Below are 24,075 nucleotides of genomic sequence, written 5' to 3' on the forward strand. Positions count from 1 at the left end.
CGGACAGATTGATCTTTTGAATTCCATCATATGCGCATTGCAGATGTATAGAGTAATATTACCTAGAGGTTAGCCTTCTAGGAGACAAAGGGACAAAATACCTCGAAGAACCAAATATGCATATGTCACATCATCTTACGTCCGTTAATTTATTCTTGTTTCATTCTGGGTAAAATTACCTTATATATATATATATATATATATATATATATATATATATATATATATATATATATATATATATATATATATATATATATATATATATATATATATATATATATATATATATATATATATATATATATATATATCCTTCCATAACTAAAATAATTCGTTTCTATTTATTCTTTCGACAGGTAAACGGAATGCTGTTAGTGTTACTGATTGTATTAGATGTTTTCAAGATAGCAGGTGAGTAAATCTGATGATTTCACGGGTTCGATTTGAACTTGGCTTGTTTATAGTATGCTAATTATAGTTTAAACTATGCGTAATACTGATCACGTGCTACATCACAGTACAATAACTGGCCCACAACTCTCTCTGATTTGTATGCTTCGATGCGCTTTCAAGTATAACTTCCTTTACCAACCATACTTCTAAAGATTCAAAATTACATTTTTACAGGTAATAAAAGTACAATAAATAATTTGTCATTCACGAAACTGAATGCCGAAAAAAATGAAACTGAATGTCTTGGACGTAATCACCAACTTGGGGAGTCAGTCTGTACAGAGAGTTTCAACAGTCATGTAAATTCCTTTTCCTATATCCATTCAGAAAAATCAGTGATATCTGATATTGGTATTCAGAAACCCATGGCAGTTCAAAGATTCGCAAATGCAAAATAAGTGTGTACGCTGCTGGGATTTGCTCAAATTCAAGACGCATATCTTTGACAGTACAAATGAGAGAGAGAGAGAGAGAGAGAGAGAGAGAGAGAGAGAGAGAGAGAGAGAGAGAGAGAGAGAGAGAGAGAGAGAGAGAGAGAGAGAGAGAGAGAGAGAGAGAGAGAGAGAGAGAGAGAGATGTGGGTAATGTATTGCACTGTGACCTGCAGCTAGAGCCATACCTTAGATTGCATATTAGCATATACAACAAAGCATTTCGACACGAAATGTATTTCTATAATGACGACGCAATTGTAGTCTCTTTTGTGGGCGGGATAGGGGTGAGGGGCATGGAGGCAGTGTTTTATATATTTTAAAAAAGACATGTACACGTATACCTGTAGCATTTTGCTTTCTACAACCAGTATAGGCTATTGGCAAAACTCAAATCCGGTATATAAATCGATGTATGAACGATTCGATTACATTTGCTATGAATACACTTAAATTTACGGGAATTACATATTGTGTAATTAACTCAGTTGTCGCTGTTTTAAGAGTCTAAGAATGCATGCCAATGGTACCATTTTACTTACGGAGCCTGCATAAAATTAACATCTTGGCGTTACGTTTGAGCCAAAATACATATACGAATATAGTAAATCGAATTCATGTTTTGCGTCCAGTGACAGTTATGACATTGTAATATATCTCATATAAGGAAAGTGCGACAGGCTTGGTAATCTGAATGGTTATCGGTGTAATAACTACAAAGTTTCCAATGTATATATAACACCATTTTGACTTGAGATTTTGACTGTCATAACACCAACAAGTTCATTTCAACGTGCCCAGGCTTGCGAGAAGACAAGAAAAAATCCCTTGGAAATGCAAACGATTTCTGGACGTTTCCAAAATCCTACACGTACCTCACTTGTACAACGCGTGTTCAATCGCTATAAACTATCTGAGCGTTCTCGAACATCAAAACTTGGAACATTATATAAATGGTTCTTTTATCTCAACTAGTATCACGAAGGCTATATAGTCAGTACTAACATAGCAGTTTAGTTACATACAAGGCAATTAGTACTCCCTTGAATAGAAAATATGGAAATATTTCCGACCTTTTCTAAGCTACAACACGTGTATTAATCCACCAGGACTCTTCGGTTATACGAAATATGAGTCAAAACGTTGCAAATCATCATCATTTGCTAAAATATACGTGATTATAACCCTAACACAAAAATCGTTGTAGGGAAATTAACTGTTCCAGAAACTGTAGGGAAAAACATTCTTTGCTGACATATGTTGGGGTTTGTATTTAGAGTAATTCGTTTATTGTTTGCAGCCAATTGTCCCCACATTGTTTTCTTTTGCCGTAGGCCATTGAAAATAACATTTTTTTTTCAATATTTTACTTCACATTGCCATAGAAGATTAGTATTAGGTGTAGATAATTAAAATTTCCTCTATTCTCGGCAACTGATTGAAAGTACTTCTCAACGAACTGCAAGAAACCCCCGAGTGACGAGATTAATGTATTTACATTAATATCAAGGGTCTGAATTTCATGACGATCGCGCTCCTGATATTTATATTCATTGTACGTGTTTCACAATGGATTTCGACAAATTCCTAGCGACGATGGCTACCTACGCCAATGGCTTAACCTGCATGACGTAGATTCAAATACTTCGTATCCAAGCCAGATCGAATCATGTACGTCATGTCATGTCGACCGAGAAATTTGCATGAAGGGTGACGTAACGTTGCCATGGCGTATTTACGACTACGAGTCGGCCGATTACACATGAAACGCGAGTCTAGCCGAAAACAGTCCAAACTCTTGCCCTCTAATATATGCTAAAGGCTATTTATTTTTATTTTCGCGGATTGCAATGTAAGATACCATGGTAACCAAAAAACATCCAGCAAATTTACCCAACCTTCCAGCAATCTCACATTAGAGAAACTGACACTCCGCCCTTGTAAAGTTTTGTGTGTGGACATAGACGAGGTTTAATCGATTTTGTCTTGGACTATAGATATTGACATTTTTGTATTATCAATGAAAATAACATTAAAGGCATATGCGTTAACATTAAGCAAGCCAAAGTTGCACGCAAAGACATGTAGAAGTAGCCGCATGTAAGAAGTTAGATGTCAAAATTGTCTTTTGAAATATTATATCTCTCATGTTGTCGAAACATCAAACGTTTTGTTGATCGTTAATTACTTATTAATTAAAAGCGGGTTCGTAAATTGGTTGATTGTAAAATTAGTAATGAATAATTAAGTGAGTAAAATAATGTGTTTTTAAAAAAAAAAATAAAAACACACGAATATATAAATGTATTTAAAGGTGCATATGCTAGTGACACGCTTACATTTTAATTTAGTAAAGAGTGATAAAAATACACCAAAAGGTTATAGAAAATAAACTATCAATTTTAGATGACACAGTCATTTTGTGTGTTTTAGTTTTTATCTGACCGAGATATTCTCATTTTTACAGATTCTTCTTCTTCTTCTTCCGATTATGATGACTATTCGAGTAGTTTGGGTTGTATGTCATGGCAGTTTACTTGTGATGACGGCAGCTGCATCTCGTCATCGTGGTACTGTGACGGTCGTGACGACTGCAATGATGGTACGGACGAGCCACCAAACTGTGGTAAGTCAAAACCTTCTCTCACCAGTCCCATACTATTCACTAAGAAAGCAATGTACACCGCATTGAAGGTCACAGTTCGCTGGATGCAACCACACATTTAGAAATACCAAGGAGAAACTGCGCATGCTACACTTTATGATAGTAAGATTCAAAGAATACAGTTTCTTGCTACATGTTGTCTACATAAAAGGAACGAATGTGCCACCATGCAGACATCAAAACATTGGCGCCCGCTTGTTTGTGTTTAGTTGCAGGACGGTTGACTAAATGTAGGAAGATATTGCGATTGTGCTATCATAAAGAGTAAAATGCAGTTTCTTATTGTTGTGGGTGTATTGAAGCCAGTGTCCGGGGGGGGGGGGGGATACGGGGAGGGTCCGCACGAAAGGGGTAGGTTTTTATGCTGGTTGGTATCAGAAAGGGTATACTTTTCATGAGGGTGGTGGTATGAGTAAGGGTTGGGTGAATCAAAACTAGCGTTAATTAACAGATACTATGCATTCAACACTGGAAGCGTTTTAACCTGGTGTATCTACCTTCAAGCCTTCCATACTCTCATCTCTCATGCCACACTAGATCTAGGGCTAGCTTACCCTGGGAGCCCTGGCTTTTACTAATTAAAATGCATCTTGGTATCAGAAAGGGTATACGTTTTGCATAAAATTGGTATCACAACACATTGGGTTTCAATGTTTGTGAGGAGCCTCCGCGTAATGTTGCCCATGGAGTTACCCCCCCCCCCTCCCCCGGGAGCCAGTGAACAGTAACCTCAGTGCGCTGTACATGTGTATGTGTAGACTCAGACCAGTGCAGAAAATAGAGTGGTCTGAGGTTTAGAGAGTCAGCTAGGACCAGGTAGCACAATCATCTTCCTTTACATCTCTCTGCAGCGGTGTCTTGCATGTACATAAACAAAATACATTTAATAGATACAAAACTAGTCGAACATTCAATTATTTTATTCTCATTTGGTAAAGATAAGACAAAGATAATGTAAAATGATATATTTAGTCTTATTGTGAGATATAGTTGTGTAGAAAACACACTCATTGTTTTCGAAAACAAAATTTAAAGAAAAAAACTTCGGAATTTAAAGAACTTTCAATTGGATTTATGATAGAATTGATTGCAATTACTAAAATTCATGTACTTAAGTTATTGGTCAAGTTTGTTAAAAACATTACATGACATAAAATGTAATAGAAATATCGTAAAGTAGCAGAGGCAAGAGGATGATTAATTTTTGTGTGGATGGTCAATGTAGCGAAAAACTTGGAGTATCCAACCCACATGTGTGGGTTACCAGCAATCGTCTTCCCTCGAAAGTAACCACATTTCCAAGGTATCTCCCTCTTTCACATTTACCAATAATGCCCCCCCAAAATATCTGGTTCTGGTCAGGGTAAACTTTCTAAGTGGTGCGACGACGCGAATTTTTTTTTCCTAATTTTTTTTTTGCAAATTAGTAAATACACATTTTTTTGACACTTTACATACTCTGTTCTATAATATTTATCTCTTGAAAAACTTCCTTTTTCTTCCAAGCAGTTTAGGCTATGTTTTAAGCAGTCTTGGCATGTAGGGTCGATTTCAGCTGCCATACATGCCAAGACTGATTGTTTTCCTGATATCAGGAATAAATAAGGAACGGGAAAGCAAAAATTATCCGAAAAAAAAGGATCGACGCGAGGGTATTCAGGGCACGCGCGCGCTGACCAGAACCAGATATATATATTTTTTTGGCCTAATGCTATGCTAACGAGAAGGCTTTACACTTCTAGGTTCGTCGAGTTCTTTATCATCATCGTCGTCGTCGTCGTCGTCATCATCATCATCAGGGATAGTTCAAAGTAGTGATGGTGCTCTAAGCTTTTCATCCTCGAACGCACATTTAGATAGTAGTAGTAGTGGTGGTGGTTGCCTGTCGGGAGAATATACGTGTGCGAATGGTGACTGCATCACGGGATCATGGTTTTGTGACGGTAGTGAAGACTGCGATGATGGTACAGACGAACCTTCGTTCTGTGGTAAGCCTAAATATGCCATATTCAAATCGATTATTTCTGACAATAAATTAATTAAACGTGCGTAATCACATACAAAATTGACTGCAAGATATAGTAGGCTATTGATAGTTTTTACAGACAAGCGTTTTTCCATCTTTCTAGATTCTTTGAGTTCCTCTTTCGCATTAAGCAGTGATGGTGTTCCTAGTTTTCAATCGTCCCAGGGACAAGGAGAAAGTAGCAGTACTGGTTGTCTGTCGGGAGAATATACTTGTGCGAATGGTGACTGCATCACGGGATCATGGTTTTGTGACGGTAGTGAAGACTGCAGTGATGGTACAGACGAACCTTCGTTCTGTGGTAAGCCTAAATATGCCATATTCAAATCGATTATTTCTGACAATAAATTAATTAAACGTGCGTAATCACATACAAAATTGACTGCAAGATATAGTAGGCTATTGGTAGTTTTTACAGACAAGCGTTTTTCCATCTTTCTAGATTCTTCGAGTTCCTCTTTCGCATTAAGCAGTGATGGTGTTCCGAGTTTTCAATCTTCCCAAGGACAAGGAGAAAGTAGCAGTACTGGTTGTCTGTCGGGAGAATATACTTGTGCGAATGGTGACTGCATCACGGGATCATGGTTTTGTGACGGTAGTGAAGACTGCAGTGATGGTACAGACGAACCTTCGATCTGTGGTAAATATGCTATGTTCAATTAATTTATTTCTGACATTGATTCAATATGCGTAATCACATTCAAAATTGACAGCACGATACTACGTAGGTTTTGTATAATAATGTTTATTATAATTAAGCCAAGCATTTCGTTTATGCTGAGAAATGACCGTCCATACTTTCTACTCAAAGCTATCTCTTATTAACAAGTACATGGGCGAAATAAATGATTCAGAATAAATCTTGAAGAAATGTCACCAAATGACGAACGGCGTTGACAATTTTCTGGGTTTTTTTCTTACTCTCCAAGGTTCTTCCAGTTCATTTGCTCGGAGCTCCGACGGTGGTCTTCACGGCAGTAGTATAGGTAACCTAATTTTATATTCAAACTTGTACGTCTCGATCGTGATTATGAAAAAATTAGGTTCAGTATTGGGATAACTTTTAGTCTTTTAGATTGTATACTAAATTAGAAATGAAAGACTCTACGCGTCCTACTCATGGAGATACAATGTTGTGAGATTATCGAATAATCGCATGTTGTCATGATTATTGAGAAATGGTATATATCATGTTGATCACTGTGTGACTGCTGTCATACCGAGAGACAGATAGTAAAATCTGCCGTTCCTTTCATTGGAAACTAGTCCTTTCTCAATAGAGTATATGACCATTATGTACAACTAACCTCCCATAAAGCTCGAAGAAAATGTTGAACTTTAGCATATACATGTACAAGCAATTAAGATAATCTGTCATAACCTACTGGGCCAACACTGGTGTCTGTCTGTCCGTCCGTCTCTCTGTGTCCACACAATTTCTCAAAACCTACTGCATCTATTCTAATGAAAAACTAATTAGGTTTTAGTAAATATAAATGAATAATAATAATGAATCATTTGCACAATGAACGATTACCTGTAATTAATCAATATCTTAAGAACGCAAGCTTCAGATTACACATGATTTTGTACATTGACAATATCAAAACATATTCTGTTCTATAAAGGCTGTTAATGTAGCTGTTAGGTTGTAATGAACAATTTGTATAATTAATGTTTTTACGGTAACATGAATCATATTTTCAATTCATTGCATTAAGAGAAGTTGTGCAATTAAGATATTCATTGCAGATAGTTAGGAACTAGACAAACTAAGGAACATTACATTTTCCACAGTTCCTCTCTCTGATCTGTTTATCTGTTTCATGAATTCATTTAAATTACCGACAAAAGTTATTGTTTCATTTTCCTAGATTATTCGAGTTCCTCTTCCGCATTAAGCAGTGATGGTGTTCCGAGTTTTCAATCGTCCCAAGGACAAGGAGAAAGTAGCAGTACTGGTTGTCTGTCGGGAGAATATACTTGTGCGAATGGTGACTGCATCACGGGATCATGGTTTTGTGACGGTAGTGAAGACTGCAGTGATGGTACAGACGAACCTTCGATCTGTGGTAAGCCTAAACATGCTATGTTCAATTAGATTTTAGATTATTTCTTACATTGATGACACATACGTAACCACCTTCAAAACCGACAGCAAACTAAAGTAGACTATTGGTATCATAATGTTTATTATAATTAAGCCAAACTGTTATTTTATGCTGAGAAATGACCGTCCATACTTCCCACTAAAAGCTATCGCTAATTAACATTGTGGATGCTTAATGTAGTTCATATACGAACTATACTCTCAAATTCATTGACATAAAAGTAATTCAGGTATTCATGGCAGATATTCAGAAAGTTGGACATGAAACGTAAATGAAGTTACCGTTCGTAGAAAGACAACTACATGGGCGAAATAAATGATTCAGAGTAAATTGAAGAAATGTCACCAAATAACGAACAGGGTTGATAATTTTGTTTTTTTTCTCTTACTCTCCAAGGTTCTTCAAGTTCATTTTCTTGGGGCTCCGACGGTGGTCATCACGGCAGTAGTATAGGTAACCTAATTTTTTATTCAAATTTGTACATCTCGTGATTAGAAAGAAAAATTAGATTTAGTATTGGGATAACTCTCAGCCTTTTAGATTGTATACTACATTAGTAATGAAAGACTCTATGAGTATAGTGCAACCTACTCATGGAGATACAATGTTGTGAGACTATAGCATAATCTCATGTTGTCATGATTATTGAGTCATGATATCATGTTGATCACTGTGTGACTGCTGTCATACCGACCAACAGATAGTAAAATCTGCCGTTCCTTTCATTGGAAACTAGTCCTTTCTCAATAGAGTATATGACCATTATGTACAGCTAACCTCCCATAAAGCTCGAAGAAAATGTTGAACTTTAGCATATATTGGGGGTTAAGATAATCTGTCATAACCTACTAGAACAACACCAGTGGAAAATGAAATCCGCTAGTCCTGACTCATGTTTTTCTCATCACCATTAGGTAAAACAGTGCTGGTTATGTATGATCATGTATCAGTACATCACTACATTAAGTATCTATTACGTCAATCATATGTTAACACAATGAACCTATCTATTATTTGCACATCATTTCTCCTAACAAATGACATACATACATACATACATACATACATACATACATACATACATACATACATACATACATACATACACACACACACACACACACATACATACATACATACATACATACATACATACATACATACATACATACATACATACATACACATACATACATACATACATAGATACATACATACATACATACATACATACATACATACATACATACATACATACATGTATATACGTTTTGTGTATTTAGTTTGTTGTACATCGTAATTCACAATCGAGCCATTGCGACATTTAACATACTTAACTGCAACTGTGCGATAATGCTAGCGTCAGTTCAACAGTTTGTTAAAACACCCAACTTTTTATATGTGATTCCCTGTACGTACGCACGGTATATTCGAGACAGTACTCTGGATAAAGTACGTAATTATATACTGCGCTTCACTGTACATGCAACCCCCGATACCGATTCATGTTTGATCTCGACATTTATGTTCGAGATAAATATAAATGAACACTTTACTATACACTATTGGGTATTTACCGGTAGAGTCCTAATCTCAAATGATCACTTTTGGATGTGAATCATGATTTGTAAGCGAACAATACACACACAGCACCTTTTCAGTGATGACTGTGTATTCATAGCCCGCACATTCGTAACGTTTAATTATCTTTCTCCGTAAAATTATGTTTTTCATCGTTCACCCAGTCGTAGATTTCAGATAACAAACAACAATTTTAAATCTATTTGAATGAGTGACCTGCAAGTTAACCTGACGAATGCAATCGCTCAAAACTGACAAAATGTGTCATTTCTGTATGTTTAATGTCACACTCGTCCCTATATCTAGTTCGATCAAAAATTACTTGAGTAGTACAACCGTATTTTAACCCATGTAATTAACATGTTGTCTTTTGCTTTAATAACGTAACACAGAGCACATCAAACTATAAACAATTATATAAAATAAAATAAATGTGTATTCATTTAACTTCAAATATAAATCGGCCATAAAGAATGACAAATTTCAGCACTCTATGCAAAACCTTTACAACAAATCTCTACAGGGAGTCACTTTTCATCATATTCAAATTGTGAGCCATTTGAAGAAACTTGCGGGGACGGAGATTGCATTCCGTGGTGGTGGGCGTGTGATGGCGCCAGTGACTGTTCAGATGGCAGTGATGAAACTCGTAGCCACTGTGACGGAACCGGTAAGATTTAGGTTAAGCAAAACACAGCACTTTAAATTTTACAAAATGTCATTGGTTACAAGAAAAGATGATCCTTTTGAGTATTTTCGCATCCTGATGTATTCTGAGAGCTTCAACTGTAACAGAAGATGTTTATGATCCAAGTTATGGAATTAAACCAGCAAAATGTCATTATGTGTGTATTATGTACTCTGAAATTCCAAGGTGTGAACGTTGGTCAGATACTCCTATTCGTGTTCATATTTGTGCGATTTTGACTTTTGTGTGTCTATTAAAACAGCTAAATTCCTTCACGCCTTTATAAACTGACTTTGTGAACGTTGTTGACTAAAAAGTCTTAAACTTTTCACATACTTCTTGAAACTGTATCGGCAAAGACGTCAAGCACGAATACGTTATCATTCTAACGAAGACAAGATATATTTTCGATGATCTTAAATAGTCCGATATAAAGTTTGGGACACTCTGTAGTTATCATTAAAAATTACAGAAATATTTTTTTCATCAACAATTCTCGAACAACACAATATCTCTGGGTGTGATATGTAATTACTCGGTGGTAAAACAAATAACAGTTTCTCCCTCTCTCCCTTCTCTCCCCTCCCTCTCTGTGTCTCTCTCTGCCTGTCTCTATCATTGTCTCTGTCTCTGTCTCTGTCTCTGTCTGTCTCTCTACCCCCTCTGTCTCTGTCTCTGTCTCTCTCTCTGTCTCTCTCTCTCTGTCTCTCTCTGTCTCTCTCTCTCTCTCTCTCTCTCTCTCTCTCTCTCTCTCTCTCTCTCTCTCTCTCTCACTCACTCACTCACTCACAATAGTGTTGTATGGTAGCTGTGATGAGATCGTTATTCCCACCTGCGATAACGTCCTTCCATACAAGTATGCTGCATTCAAAAACCAAATAGCGGAAGACCAAAAAACGGCCAGTTATATGATCGGAAATGTAACCACAGGCCCTTTGCACGGATGCTCGGATTATCTGTACTTGTTTCTATGCTCGCTAATAGCCCCAAACTGCTCCGATGTCCACAAAGCTATCATGCCATGTTATTCTCTATGTGTCGAGGTATCGTCTACTTGTGACTTGGATTCGCTCGGAAACGGAACGATAGACTGTTACGATTTTCCCGACACAGATTGCATTGATGCAGTCACAGGTGAGTCGGGTTCATGTAGTTATTAACCTAGACAGTTAAAGAGTTGTTGTTCTCAGAATATGTATAGCTGTATTTTCGTGTACAACTTTGAATTATTTTCGTAAATTGAATGTAGAGACTGTATGTGTATCAGCTGTACTGTTCCAGTTTGTTGTGCTTTGTCATTTAAAAAAAAAAGAGTGTTTCTTTGTTTGTGATAGATCCTGTGGCAATCTGGATTGTTTGTATATACACCTACAAGTGCTAGTATGTTTATTAGTCACTAAGGGAGACAAGATTGACTAGCTTTGTTATTTCTTGACCCCTTTTGTCATGTATTCAGTATATGTATCTGTTTTTAATGTCAATTTTATTATATAGGTGAATAAACATTATTATTAAATGTAGTCTTAATATGTGGGTTCTGTTAGGTTTTCGTAAGTAGTTATAGCAAATAATGTTTATATTTATTTTGATGTTTATATTTTGTTGAAATAAATTATTTGTTGATGTTCAACTGTTCTCTGTACTCTTCTTTATTTTATTTCATAAAAATATAACATGTTAATTACTGGGGTTAAAAATTATGGATCGAATTATTATGAATCGATACCATGGTTGCATGTACAGTGCAGCGTAGTCGCGTTATGTGCCATAACCGAGCTACTGTCCCAAACATACCATGCATGTACGGGAATCTTTCAGCGTGTAAGCTGCTTTTTTTCCACAACAACCGACATTCGTATTATCGTACCGTTAACTAGTTAAGCATTTAATGTGATGTCGCAATGGCTCAAGAGAGTCGCTAACAAACTTGCAAACCTCGGAGTAGCCCAAGGCGCTTGAAGTTGACAGTCAAATCGCTATAAATAGACATGATATGATCATGAAATGATGGTTGGTTTTCGCAATGAAATCAAGGAAACATGTATGTTATATAGTGTGCCATAAAGAATGGTAAATTGACCGACAGCGTTGTGCAATAAATTAAATATATAACAAAATAACTCTTCCAGAAACTGAATATTATATATTAAATAAAATACTTATGGAATATGTCATTTACAGCAAGAAAAAAAAAAGCTTCACGATTCCTGATGATTCATCAACATATCAAGTTGGTTAGAATAGTTTTAATTTTAATTGTAGAAAACAAACTAAATATTCAATATGTATGTACACAAATGTATATTCAATATATGTATTGTGTGTATGTCTGCCCGCCTTCCCGCCTGTCTGGCTGTCTGTCTGTCTGTCTGTCTGTCTGTCTGTCTGTCTGTCTGTTTGTCCGTCCGTCCGTCCGTCTGTCTGTCTGTCTGTGTGTGTGTGTGTGTGTGTGTGTGTGTCTGTCTGTCTGTCTGTCTGTCTGTCTGTCTATCTGTCTGTCTGCCTGCATACATGTATATCTATATAAGTTGCCTGGAGAAATAAGGTGCAAATAATAGATAAACTTATTGATTCTTACATGACTTTTCTCACTCAGGATTCATGGAAAATGAGTCAGAACTGGCGGATTTTATTTGCCACTGCTGACTCGTTCTGGTCTAGTACGTGTTCACAGAATATGTTAAGCCCTGCGTATGCAGTTCAAATTCATTCGATTTTTGTAAAGGGGATGGGTTGTTAGCTGTAGGTACACGTCATAGACTGCATTGGGTAAGAACCCATTGTACAATTTCCCAAAGCATTTTGCTAAAAGTCGGTCGGTCATTTATGACTACCATTTTTCAAACACTGTGTACAATCATGATATTCCAAATTTTCCGTTTGTCAAACAACTCTAAGCAAATTAACTTCAGGAGCAATGCAAACACAGATAGTAACCTCTATTGTGAATTTATATTTTGCATATATGTAAATCGCCTTGAACATATAGAACATATATGACCTCTAACACGTGGCTGGCCGTGATGATGTCTATGGATGGGAGTACCAGACGATCAGGTATTCAAATTAAATGTTTTCTGTATTTTCTCTACGTTAGCATTTCCCGTGTCAACTGAAGCAGTTTCGACAGTGCCAGGCGAATGTGGTGGAAGTTACTTCATTGATGAAAACACGGGTTCAGAAACAATTACGTCACCGAATTATCCAAACAATTACTACAATGACATTGAGTGCCTATGGAACATATCTACATACGCTGGGGACAAACTAGTTATGCATTTTGATGCTTTTGAGACCGAGAAGGGCTATGACTTTGTTTATATCGGAAATGGCATTTTCCAAAACTTGACAGACGCCTTCCTAACTCATTCTGGATCCAGTATCCCGGATGATGCCCTTTCTTCCAATCACGAACTATGGGTTGTTTTTGAGAGCGATTTTTCGTTTAAGGAGCCAGGATTCTCTCTCACTCTTCAGTATGTGTCCGGTACTGTGGTGACGACACAAGAACCCCCACCAACGGCCTACGAAGTTGAGATATGGTAAGATCTGAGGCCACTATAGTGGTCTGTTATTCGAACAGAAGTTCCGTCACATTCAGCAACGATTCTCAAGCAGATTTCTGATATTATCATGTCAAATTCAGTGTTTACCCAACAACTTGAAACTTAGATGCAATGCAAATAACTCTTTTCAGAACACCAGAAATGGTCTGAGCATCAATAAACATTCTTCAAATGAAAATTAATTATCATAAAACATTTGTTCTAACAAACCTTGAAAAGTGTTACCTGAAGTTTTCCACTGCACTCTTCAGTCTTTGTCAACAGACTGCCCCCTCTATTCCGCAAGGTCACCCGTCCTGAATAGTAGGTCAACCTTTTGACAAGGACTGCCGTGTGCAGTCGAATATTTCAGGTAACAATTTTCAGGTTTGTGCATGGAACAAAGTTTGATTAGATAATATTGACATTCGTAATATCTGTATGCATCTAGTATCCTAATATGTGTCAACCGCAAACCCTGGAGAGTGAACTCTAGGGCCTAAGGTGATAGGCATATATTAGTTTGGAATTCTGAATAGTTATGACATGAAATAAGTAAGACGGATTTCTTGCCTCTTAGTGGTTATGTCACAACTCTTTTTTCAGGTGTACATCTAACTGTGATGGTATCATTAGTCCAGAGCAGTCATTGGTAGCCATAGTCGACTGTGCTAACTGTGCTAAGGGACAGTACATACAGTATTCATGGACCTTGTATTACATTCCATCTACCCTGGGACTTGGGGCATACTACGAAGAAAGCATGGCAGGAGGTTTTACAGCAACGGGTAAGAAAAAATTAGTAGGTTTTTGTCACACTTTGACCACAGTATTGTATTGTATTGTATTGTATTGTATTGTATTGTATTGTATTGTATTGTATACTGTGCTGTGTTGTGTTGTGTTGTGTTGTGTTGTGTTGTGTTGTGTTGTGTTGTGTCGTGTCGTGTCGTGTTGTGCTGTACTGTACTGTACTGTACTGTACTGTACTGTACTGTATGGTATGGTATGGTATGGTATGGTATGGTATGGTATGGTATGGTATGGTATGGTATTGCATTCCATTGCATCGTATCGTGTCGTGTCATGTTGTCTTGAGGTAATAAATAGTATCTTTTTCATGAATCGCTTCAATTTCTCTTAATTATTTCTCTATCTATCTCTCTCCATATTAAGGCACGTCATCTGAGTTTATTTATATCAACGCTGGAGAATTAGAAAACGGTTACACATACAAACTGAAGGCCAACCTGACAATGACCGATGGATATGGTATTGACACGTGGGGGTTCGTCACTAATTCGCCACCAACGAGTGGAAACTGCAGTGTAGCACCCCAGTCAGGTGAGTGTTATTCAAACAGTCTATTGACAGTCTACCCGACTTATACGACTCGAGAAGACTCGACCTGTATTGACGTGTTTTTCGAAGTGTACCATGTTTGACAATGCCCACTTCGATGTGGTCTTTAAGAAAAGTATATAAAAAATACTCGAAAATACAGTTTCTTTATCTGTCTATTTTTAGGTTATGCCATTGATAGTGAATTTGTTGTGACGTGCGAGAATTGGGTGGATAGCCACACCCCACTACGATATTCATTTTTTTCGAAGCCTAAAGGATCTGACTTGATGTCCCTACTGTCCAGTGGTAGTAGTTCTACGTCCCCAGATTTCTTGCTGTCAATGGGTGACGAAGGCTATGACTATGAAGTTGACGTCATTATTGAAATATACGATTCTTACGGGTCCAAGGCCACGGAAACAGTAACTGTGACGGTGAGTATAATCATCTGGTGTTTGTTATACTTTCTTTGGTTCAGCCTGAAGAACACCGGGCTCAATTTTTAGTATTAGCAATGTTGCATATCATTAACTTCCAATGTGGCTTAGCTCCTTCTTTTCGTTTGATAAACAAAGCAGGCTAGGGTATAAAACAGTTATTTGGGGCAAAGTGACAGTTCAAATTCGCTATATAACGTACTATTTTTTCATCGAGTTGAATTGTGCTGTATGTGAGATACATAACACACAGGGAGTTCAGTCAGAACAGTAAGAAACTCAACAGATCCTCAATGAATCATATATACTGGCGCAATCTGTTTTCTTGTTAATAAATCGTCACGATCATGTTAGCGCGCCCCTATCCCGTTTCAAAGTCGTCTGTTTAAACCGCCATGTTCTAGCCACCACCCCCTCCCCGTTACTGTGACAAATACACAATACAGAGTACCATATTGTCTTGTTTACAGGTTGAACCTCCGGCCCTCCAGGGTGCAAGTCTCACTGAATCCCTGAAAAATCTCACGTCTGGTGGAAACAGCAGGTTAGACTCGTTGATCACAGGAGGTGACACCGATGCAGCCGTTTCCTTGGTCTTAACAGTAGCTTCTGTGTTGAACACTGATACAAATACGGTGAGGGAAATTGTCTATATACATACTCATCAAATCTGAATTGTTTACATTTTGTAAAAAAAAAATCTGTGTTATTCTCATACTAACGAATATTTGAAATGTTCACTTTTAACTATGCGACAAAAAATGTATAAACATGATAATTTTTATATGAAAAGTTGAATATTTGATTTTCGACTGTTGTTTAGACTTCAGTAGGCCTACTACGAACTTTGCGATAACTTTCGTTCGTGACATTTGGTGACACTTCCCGCAAAATTTCGTGGATGACATTTTTTATCCGAAAATATAATCAGAATATTGTGTTTCATCAACATTGGAGTAAATGTTTTTAAAGTGCTTAAACTTATCAAGGTTAAGAGATTGAAAAGATAGTCATATTTCCTTGCTCGGCATGAGTGCGTGAGACTCATAAAATCATGACATATCTATTGTTTTTTTACAGACTACTGAAACAACTGAAGAGGTGGAAGCACGAAAAGAAGTAAGATACTCATCTTTTTACTTTCTCAATTTACTTCTATCTTTCTCAGAATTACAAGTATGTAGAAATTGCCTTTATTATGAAAGGTCATGTTAACCCCCTCCCCCGTTAAAAAGTGTCCGGGTTAAATCGAATCTGCCGTTGTTATGTAAGGTTAGTCTTTGGCGCTCTAACCTAACCCCCCCCCCCACAACCTGTACGTGACTTAACTAAAAGACAACTGACTTAAATCTGTGTACCTGATCAGCAAACAAATAAATTCCAATCTATCTTGCTGGCGAAAACACCGCATATTGTCACCTTTCAAATTTGTAATTCTGTCTACAGGTACGTCAGTCCATCATATCTAACCTAAAAACCATATCGGAATCTGTTGGATCCGTTGATGAAGTTTCACAGATGGCCAGCGCCCTCATGGCGATGACGTCAGTGCCAGACGAATTGACGGAAGACAGTCAGGTATGTGTGTGTTGAGTGACATAATCAATGATAAATTAACTTGAGATTATTTTAGTCACTATATCTTGTTAAATGTAGTTAGTTTATGTAAAACAGTTTATTTAGTGGTCTCATGCAGAAAAATCTTTGCAATGATATACAAGTAGAGCGCATGAAATCAAGTACTAGTAATTGACTTTTGGGTGAAAACTTGGAAAAACCCAGCAAGTGTTATGCAAGCTGCCGACAAATTAACATTGCATATCGCAAAGTTGATAAAACAAAGTACATTGTACTTGACAAATGTGCAGTAAGCCGAAACATAACATATCAAATTTGTGATGACTAAAATTGACGAGAATGTATTAAACCAAGTGCATTACTTCATGGAATTGTCGATCTTAAAAACAGTCAAAGACTACCTCTCCAGGGGGCGGGGAATTATAGAGCATATTGTTGATGTATTTAAAATTTAATAGTTTTGGGTGAACAGAAGAGTTGATCAAAGGAACTTCGTTTACATGTGAATTCTTTACACGTTGACATTATATTCACTCTGACTTACAGAGGGACTCAGCTCTTGCTATGGAATCACTGTCCGGATCACTGTTAACGATGAGCAATGCGACAGAGGATGCAATTATGTCATCGGCAACTGGTAAGAATAAAACTATTACATGTATTGAGGAAATTTTACGAGGTATTTTCGGAATTTGACCGTTTAGTGTTGCTCGACCGTTTATTATTGATTCGACCGGGGGGTGTAATACACCTTAAAATAACCTTTCTGTGAATGATTCCTTGTTATAAAAACACAATAGTATATAGGGATGTCATTTCTAATAATTGTCTATGGAATACTATTTCTGTAAATAAATAAATAAATAAATAAATAAATAAATAAATAAATAAATAAATAAATAAATATACTATTGTTCGTACTAATCCCCTTTATATTTCATAACCCCCTCCGTATTTTATTTCAGCTATTACCAAGGCAATTGGTAATGTTTTGTCTCAGTCCATTACAACAACGAGTGATGACAGTAACAGTGGATCAGCAGCATCAACGGCTTCAGCGTCAACGGTATGTTAGTTTTAATTTCATCCACATTAAAAAATATATAAACATTACATTCCATTATTCCCTGGTAAATTCACTACGCTTGCAATTGAAAGTAGAATCAGTGCTTGAAGGAACAACAATCAAACGTATTGTTGATTCTGTTTAAACTTTAAATCTCATTCGTTCAGGCTGTCCGTTAAAATATTACTGAGGACATGAAAATACAACTGAAAAAGGATCAGTATTTGTAAAATAAGCTGAAATACCTATTAGCTGTTGATGTAAATGTGTTAATCAGTGAGTAACCGGTATAAATGATTAGAATGTTTCTATGATACTGATATAGGGTTGATAACTTTATGATTATGCTTTATCAAGTACAAAAAACATTTCCAATAGAAAGTACAGGTAGTTCCAGCTAGATTGGCTTTAGGCTAATGGTGGCCATTTTGCTTTTCAGAGTTCAACCGTAGTGAAAAGTACAGTTACTACGGTAAATTCGGTCTCCAAGGCGATTCTGAGTAAACGTGTACCAGGCCAACCACCTGTAGTACTCAACACTTCATCATTAACAGTGGAACTACAAAGGGACGTACCGTCCGATATAGGAGGAGGGTCGTTCAGTTCGGGGTCTGGTAATTTCATGTTGCCGTCGGCGTCACAACTATTTGGCCGTAAAGCAACAGACAGCTTCGTGGACACCCAGGTATGTAACGAATCCCAAAACGTTGACGACAAATAACATGGGAGGGAAAGTTTGAAGTTTGTAACTCATTGCGTACTCGGTTCGAGCATAGTAAAGAATTTGTAAATAGCTTCATCAATTTTAGTTAATGATAATTTACGTTCTCTGATTTCATTTCTTGTGTCTGACTTTTCATTTTGAATTTTATTTCAGTTTATGGCATTTAGCGGGAATCCATTCAACTGGGACAACTCTTCGAATCACATCAGTTCGGCTGTTGTATCATTGGCGTTTACTGCAAGTAACGGCAATGAGATGGATGGTAAGGAACACCTTTCAGGCATTCTACTTGACTTCATATATCAAGTAGAGTAAACGGTAGATACAACAGTTTTGACAGTCATTTGCGTCTTATGACGATCTGGACCATAAGTCGATTAAACTGTACTGAAAAGTTATCTCATTGTTATATCACATTGCCGTCCAAGTTTCTGCCACAATGCATGTAACCACAGATAAGTCTTGTCTGTGATATAACACTAGCCCACAGCTTGGCATATAGTGTTATATCCGCGATATCCTGACTACGATGACTGGCTACGATACCTCGCGTCCTTTAAATGCGATGTGTATGGGCCGGGGGGGGGGGGGAGTCTGCTGTCACAAATCATGATTCTACGAAATAGGCTAGCAATACGAAACGACCAAGAGCAAATTGTCACTTCCGAGGTTCAATGTCATTGTTGCATTGGCTATGCAAAATTGATAATTACAGCTAGAAATACCCCGTGAACATATGATAAAAATATTGAGACTGAAGAAGCTTTCTGTATGCCAATATCCAAACAACAAACACCTGTATTGCAAGAATCTTATAACAAACCATAATTTCTCTCGATTACCTAATCAGTTTCTGGACTTGACGATGCCATTGAGATTGAAGTACCCGTAACCGTTACCCTTCCCGACATCGAGTGGGTCAATACGTCATCAGTAGAACCTGGCGATGAACTGTATTTCTTCAAAATATCGGTATGTACACTTTTTATATATTATGTGAAGCACCCGCCTCATGACAACGCCTTTTTCAACGAATATCACTATTCATAAAGTGTACATTTTTACATAATTATTTGCATTTTCTAATACCTTGATATGATTTCTATATAGGTTCCAACCGCGCACAGCGCCATCCACTTTCGACTCTTTCCAAATGAGTCATGGGAGCAGGTCAACTATACGATATACTTTGAAAAAGGTCAACAGCCTACCCTTTCAACGTTTAATTATTCAAAAGGCTTACCTAATGTGGACTATGAAAATGATACCGATTTGACCTCTGAGGTCAAAGAGGAGTTAAAGAATACATTCTTTGTACCAAGTGACAGAGTCACAGAAGCTGGCGATTATTACATCGGAGTTTTATTTGAAGAAGGTAACTAGAACCTTTGCAATAGTTTTATGGCTAAAATTTACCTCATGGTCAATATGGTTTATGTAGTTTTTCTAAGTATTGTTAACGTTAGAAATTCATATCTAGTGTATTTTACAAGCACCAATAAAAGTGCTCTCTCCAGAGAAAAGATATGAAATATACCCAAGACATTTTGCGTTAGAACATATGCAAATTTGCGCGGATTTTTTGCCGTTTTCGTCGTTGTTTATGTGATGGAACCAATAAACCATATGGAACATAAAATTTGAAAATCTGAGCATTGAATTTAACAGATGTATTCAGTGTATGTTTAGAAGTGAAATGTCGAACCAACTCTCCGAAATGATGGAAAAAATGATATTAACTCAAAAACAAACAACGATATTGTATTCATGGCGATTCATGTTTCATACTTCATTTGCAGGTACTTTGAATATATCAGTGCAAATTTTCACAACCGGGTGTAGATACTGGGACGAGGCTACAGAGACGTACAAAGGTGACGGTTGTACAGTAAGTATTCTGTAGTATACTAGTATATTATCATGAAATTACATTGCAAATGTAAAAGTCGTAAATATACGTTATTTCCAAACTTGCACATCAAATAAATGATATCTTTATTGTCTCAACCATGTTACACAGATAGCACACGTGCAATACGATTTTGAAATGCAAATCTACATTACATTTTATGAAACCGTTGCAAAATTCACAACGTTTTATATTGAAGTATCCAATAATTCACCATTTACAGACTGCAGCGAAGACGAGTTCAGCATCCACGTTATGTAAATGCACACATCTGACGTCGTTTGCGTCTGATTTCGTCGTTGCGCCAAACACCATCGATTTTAGTACTGTATTCAGCAAGTTCTCCGACCTTGGTCAAAATGCCTCGGTGTTTTCAACAATCCTTGTTATACTGGTGCTGTATATAGCAGCTGTGATTTGGGCGAGGAGAGAAGATAAGAAAGACTTTGAAAAGGTAAGCGAAGTATTAGTATCGTTATCACAGGCTATCGGTGATAAAAGTTGATGGCAGCATTGCTCTACGACACAACACATACATGTACCTTAACGGTGGGTTGACTACTATTTAGGCACTGCCAACCTTACACACGAACACACACATGTATATGTGCATTCTTCAAGTAAAATGTGCAGGGCATGTTACTACGTATGCAGGAATAACACATGCTGTATTAGTCCATGTTGGCGGGATTTCAAGGCAAAGTCCTTTTTAAGTTGTAGGATCGAACCAGACTCGAGTGTTTTGACAACAAATGGACGCTCAGTATTATTACACTTTGAATAGTAAACAGTTATTGTCCCAAGCCTGGTCCTCGCATATTACACCTATCTGTCCCGAACAATTTCAGCATCTTTGCTTGAGCATTAGTAAAAAACCAACCCTTTACTGATTGTAACAACTTGTTTCACATTTGTGTTTCTCCTTTACAGTGGGGAGTCTCTCCTCTCCCTGACAACAGGCCGGGACATAAATACCTCTACCAGATTACTGTGTACACCGGGATGAAGTCCGGAGCCGGTACTAGGTCAAAGGTCTTTGTTATTCTACACGGGAAAAATGGAGAAACGTTCGTTCGACGATTGAAAGATAAGAAAAGAAAGGTAAATCATCTATAGTTACGATTCATGTGATGTGCCATTACTTCGTGAACTGTGAAACTCTTGTTATTATGGCATTATCTATCGTCTGTCTGTCTGTCTGTCTGTCTGTCTGTCTGTCTGTCTGTCTGTCTGTCTGTCTGTCTGTCAAGTTATGATCGTATTCGAAGATCACAATACAAATTACCCTGTGCTATTTTTACTTTAGAATACCATTCATTTCGTAGAATGATCATATTTAGTTTCTCTTCTCTTTCTTTTTGCATAGATTTTCAAGCGAGGCAGTATATGTACTTTCTTGATGGCAGTACAGAAACCTCTGGGTGACTTGGTCAGTATTCGTGTCTGGCATGATAATCGTGGGAGAGGTCAAAGTGCATCGTGGTATCTGAGCAAAATAGTTGTCCATGATATACAGACAAGAGACGCGTAAGTAGAACAAGAAAAACAACAACAAGCTTAGATAGCTAATGTTAGAACTTGAAGTAATAATTTATACTAACTGTAAATGAAGTAATTATCGAAGCAGCTAGTTTGAGGAAAAGACTCTTTATCTATCTTTATGGGCGTTGTCAACATTTGATAGGTCTGTGGAATATTAAAGTTCTTGCCCGATTCTGATCTTTGAATTCACAGTCTCTATTGTCGCCACTTTAGATAAACCTTTAATGTACAACCCGTTTATTTTCTTCTTTCAGTTATTACTTTTTATGTGAACGGTGGCTTGCCGTTGAAAAGGATGACGGTGAAATAAATCGAATGCTGCCACTCGCCACTGACAAAGATATCGTTACCTTCAATCACCTCTTCACATCAAAAGCAAGAAAGGACTTGACGGATGGACACATTTGGTTTTCTGTACTCTCACGTCCTTCTCGGAGTAATTTTACAAGAGTTCAGAGAATCACGTGTTGTTTGTCGTTGCTGTATACTACTATGATTGCAAACTGTATGTGGTTTAAAGGGGACGATGAAGCTACAACTAGTCAAGTGATACAAATTGGTAAGTAAAAAAATAATAGATCATCTTGAGATATCGAGGTTCTGTTTCCATTTCGTTCCGTGTGTAATAATAGATGCCTTTATATTAAGTCAGTGACATGACTTTCGTGAATGAAACACGCCTTCGTGTGGCCAATTTGAATGCCTGGCTTCTATTACCTTTTTTTGTGTGTCTATTTGTTGTATGGTGGCTGGTATAAAAGGACAGTTCTGAATTCTGATCGGTAAATTTGTATCAGGATAGCGAAAAGAAAAAAGAAACGTATCTTCAAGTTTTTTAATTGCATCTTTTGAAAATGTGTGACAGTGTAATGTTTGCGACTTTAACATTCATTAATTTGTTGTTTGAAGAACACAGTATATGAAAGTAAACACCACATTACACGTTTCTTCACAATATTTTACAAAAAACCCTTTGATGTGGGCTGTCATATAGTGTATTGTAGTGCCTTCTTTTAGTCATAGCAGAACCTTCACTAACAAAAGTTCCTAATAACTAATTTATAATTAGGTGCATTCAAAGAAATTCTGAATATTTAGTTTCAAGTACTTTTAAAACACAAACTTGTATTTTTTTTTCTATTTTCAGGCCCGATTTCTATTGCGTTGCAGTCTATTTCCGTTGGAGTCATGGGTAGTTTGATTGTATTTCCCGTCAACTTGTTACTCATTCAAATTTTCCGAAAAAGTCGGCCTAAAGTTGTCGCACCGCTAGAGAAGACTAAAGAACAATCTCCAAAACCCAGTGATGAAACTACTTCCGAGGCTGACCTAGAACAAAAATATGATGACATTCTACGAAATGTTGAAGAAGGAGACGCATTTTACGAGAGAGCAATGACGAGAATGTCAAGTCGACCATCTCCAAATAGCATCGCAACCAGAGGTGATATTGATATTCGAGTTGAGGGCAGTGAATATAGAGAAACCAGTCACGGAAGTCTTAGCATAGATTCCGAAACTGGAGAGCAGCTGAGAAAAGAAAAGGAAAAATTGACTAATACTGACTCAACAAAGACATTATCGGGAACTGATAACATTCCGTCAACTACAAAAGACGAAAACGGAACCAAGAAAAAGAAAAAGTCGTCATCATCTTCCTGGCCACATTGGTGTATTTATATTGGCTACGTTATCGCATTTCTGTCGTCAGCTGGTTCAGCCTTCTTTACAGTTTTGTACAGTCTAGAATGGGGACATGAGAAATCAGTTGAATGGCTTGTGTCGTTCCTTATGTCATTCTTCCAGAGTCTGCTAGTTATACAACCGATGAAGGTATGTTAAGTTAACACTATGAAAGTTAACAATTCCATATTTAGGTAGTGGTAATCGTTATGTCTTCATGTTTGCTTTGATATAAACAAAAAAACCACACACACTAAAAATTGATCACGCAATCAATTCATGTTCTTTT

General features: G+C 37.1%; 1 protein-coding gene across 1 annotated transcript in view; it reads left to right on the forward strand.

The window, feature by feature from the left end:
• Positions 1-684: 684 nt before the first annotated feature.
• The window catches only part of LOC144444656 (polycystin-1-like protein 2), a 30,398-nt gene continuing 7,007 nt past the window's right edge, over positions 685-24,075 (forward strand). The window contains 25 exon segments of the mRNA XM_078134160.1: positions 685-755; positions 3,420-3,513; positions 5,744-5,879; positions 7,453-7,650; positions 8,086-8,142; positions 10,943-11,092; positions 13,056-13,500; positions 14,110-14,291; positions 14,680-14,847; positions 15,031-15,281; positions 15,755-15,919; positions 16,365-16,403; positions 16,731-16,862; positions 17,409-17,499; positions 17,828-17,928; positions 18,368-18,613; positions 18,806-18,914; positions 19,503-19,624; positions 19,763-20,027; positions 20,452-20,540; positions 20,785-21,015; positions 21,492-21,662; positions 21,928-22,088; positions 22,358-22,662; positions 23,251-23,936. Coding sequence (XP_077990286.1) covers positions 685-755; positions 3,420-3,513; positions 5,744-5,879; positions 7,453-7,650; positions 8,086-8,142; positions 10,943-11,092; positions 13,056-13,500; positions 14,110-14,291; positions 14,680-14,847; positions 15,031-15,281; positions 15,755-15,919; positions 16,365-16,403; positions 16,731-16,862; positions 17,409-17,499; positions 17,828-17,928; positions 18,368-18,613; positions 18,806-18,914; positions 19,503-19,624; positions 19,763-20,027; positions 20,452-20,540; positions 20,785-21,015; positions 21,492-21,662; positions 21,928-22,088; positions 22,358-22,662; positions 23,251-23,936 — 4,665 coding nt within the window.

Source organism: Glandiceps talaboti, chromosome 2, assembly GCF_964340395.1.
Source record: "Glandiceps talaboti chromosome 2, keGlaTala1.1, whole genome shotgun sequence".
Taxonomy (NCBI): domain Eukaryota; kingdom Metazoa; phylum Hemichordata; class Enteropneusta; family Spengelidae; genus Glandiceps; species Glandiceps talaboti.